The sequence below is a fragment of the Myotis davidii genome, unplaced genomic scaffold (genome assembly GCF_000327345.1).
Source record: "Myotis davidii unplaced genomic scaffold, ASM32734v1 scaffold428, whole genome shotgun sequence".
NCBI lineage: Eukaryota > Metazoa > Chordata > Mammalia > Chiroptera > Vespertilionidae > Myotis > Myotis davidii.
In genome coordinates, this window is record NW_006299834.1 from 2,469,259 (window position 1) to 2,472,009 (window position 2,751).

Sequence of the window (2,751 nt, forward strand, 5' to 3'; positions counted from 1 at the left end):
CCGCAGGCCGGATCCGTCCCGTTCGCCTGTTCTGTCCGGCCCACGGAGCCGAAAGAGCAGAGGGTTCTCTTGCTCTCCCCTCCGCTCCTTCACCAGCAGCAGTGTTAACATGTATTAGTTCACACAAACACTCCATCCATGCTTTTGTTCCGGCCTCCGGGCCAGTTTAAGAACCCATTGTGGCCCTCGAGTCAAAAAGTTTGCCCGCCCCTGCCCAATCAGGACTGAGAACCTGCAACCAAGGTACCTGCCCTTGACCAGGAATCGAACCTGCAAGCTTTTGGTCTGTGGGCCAACACTAACCACTGAACAACCAGCTAGCACCTCAGTTCTTTCTAATACCTGGCAAGTACTGGTCTCCCTGTTGTAATTAAGCTCTCTTAGCCTTCCAGTCTTTTCACCCATTTTCTTTTCCTGCTAGACCCCTCTTCCCCCTACTCCTTGTCTTCTTGGTTGGCAGTTAGCAACCAGAGTGTGACAGAAGATGGCTGTACTGGCCCTTTAAGTACTCCTTTTCCAAGAAACTGCTCATTTTCATCCCGATAAGTTGATTGGAAGACCATGAATCATCCATAGGGGAATCATAGAACATGTTAAACACTAATACCAACTCAAATAGATAAAATTAACATTTGGCTGGTACTTGTAGTGTTTTTCCCTGAATGGTGGACAAATTTACCAAAGCCCGTTTTAAGTTCACTTGAATATAGAGAAAGGCTAGGCTGTGTGTTAGTGGCTTTGCTTTTTCCTCTGAACCCTATGCATCAGGGACTTACACTGATGCCTTCGGAGACAAAGTTGTGTCGGAAAGAAGTGAAACAAAGTTAGCTGTCTGTCTCACACAGTTTATTTAACAATAGGTAATAAGAAATCAAATTTAACAGTCTATACAGTGATCCAAAGTTCATATTTATAAGTAATCAATTTTAATTGCATGATTTACAACAGTTGAGGGTTTCTGCTTTCTATTTTCAAGTTTTACAGAAAGTGTGTGTGTGTCAGGGGGCAGGGTCAGGAGGAAGAAAGCAAGCAGAGAAACCCCAGGGACATTTTCATGTTAAAATCATCCCAATGGAATTGTTTCTTACCCTCTTTTTAACTTTTTTCTTTGTTAGATGTAAAAATAACAAAAAAAATCTTCCGAGAAACAGAACCACAGTATATAATACATCAATTTGGCAGCTGCCCCTGTATATTTTGAAAAAGTCATTTTTCTCTCTACATGTACAAATTATTTTAATACTTGAAGTTTTTACGCTCAGACTTTATGGAATAGAAAATTTTCTGGAGCACAAAAGTTGACTTGAGGGGAGGAAAGGATTTTTTTTTTTTACATTTTAAAAAGAATGAACATCTTTGCACCCAGAGAAAAAAATTGGTTTTTTAATATATATTTAATGTAATTTTAAAGTAACATTAACCCCTTTTGTCCTCTGGTTTTAGAAATGTTCTTTAACTCTTACATAAAGTGAGGAAAATAGGGAAAAATGTCAACCATCTGCACCAGTAAATAATAACTATTAATATTACATATTTTCATTAATTTAAAAAAAAAATAAAACCTATTGGAGGTGCAAGGCAGGAGCACGTGGGTGGCTTCACAGGCCTTAGCGTCCTCCCAGTGCACACTCGAACCACACACACGAAGGGGGAAAGGCTGGTGGTAACCAGCACTAACAAAAATATATTCTTTGTGTTCTATCATCCCTCAGGTTCATCTTGCATGTTTGCTTTAAACCACAAACAGCTACTGCACAGTTCGTATGTGTTCCAAGGAAAATTGTCTTTTAGGCTAAGAAAGTTTCAAAAAAATTGTTTTCAGTACAAAACAGTCTTGTTAAGAGAAAATAATTTTTTTGCTCCCAAAATACTACAAGGTGTCTCTAGTGTATGTCTAGTGTACTCTGTGAGAGGTTTGAATTCAAGTCTGAGTTATCGGTGCTGAGTCCCAGGTCCGTGGCGCTTGCACCATGGAGGTTTGCCATGCCTGGATTGCCAGTGAGCTGAGAGAGCATTGAATTCTGGTCCGGGCTGGCAAAATGCCCTTGTTCCATGGGGTTGGCCTGGGCAGCTACCAGCCCCGGATGTGGAGAACTGGTTTGTGGGGAAACGTGGTGTGGAGAAGGCTGAGGTTGCATCCTCGGGGAAGGGCTGGAGTGGGGGGGCTGAGACTGCGGCCGTGGAGAAGGGACAGGCTGGGGAGAGCGCACTTGATTGGAGAGAGAAGAAGGGAGCTGCTGGCCTTGTAGGTGCGGGGACTGAGCCTGACTTGGGAGCATATGCTGTTGGGGGCTCATGGGGTTGGGCTGAGCAGGGGAACCCATCTGTTGTTGAAGTAGTCGCTGCTGGTAGGCCTGCAGACTGGCTCCAGCCTCTGCTCCCAAGGCCTGGGGGAGCTGGCCCATCTGTCCCATGTTCCCTTGTTGCATCTGTTGCATGTGATGCTGCATCCTTTGTTGCTGCTGCTGCTGCTGCTGTGGGGGGTAGCCAACTCCTTGGGGTTGCTGGAACTGGCTGTGGTTGGCCATCCCGGGGCCCATCCCGGGCCCTGCTCCCTGCTGCTGCATCATCTGCTGCCGCCTCAGGATGTCTCGGAACTGTGCAGGCATGGTGTTGTGGTTCATGTTCATCTGCTGAGCCTGGGGGCTCATCCCTCCCATGGGTGGCTGCATTTGCTGCTGTGGTTGCTGCGGGGGCAGGCCGGCCCTCTGGACACCTGCCTGCATGGGGTTCATGTTCTGCATGGCTGGA

The 2,751-nt window shown here is 45.9% G+C and overlaps 1 protein-coding gene across 1 annotated transcript in view; it reads right to left on the reverse strand.

Moving 5' to 3' along the window:
• Window positions 1–829: 829 nt before the first annotated feature.
• The window catches only part of EP300 (E1A binding protein p300), a 71,381-nt gene continuing 69,459 nt past the window's right edge, over window positions 830–2,751 (reverse strand). The window contains exon 31 of the mRNA XM_006775972.2: window positions 830–2,751. This exon is cut by the window's right edge and continues 1,325 nt beyond it. Coding sequence (XP_006776035.1) covers window positions 1,884–2,751 — 868 coding nt within the window. The 3' untranslated portion in view covers window positions 830–1,883.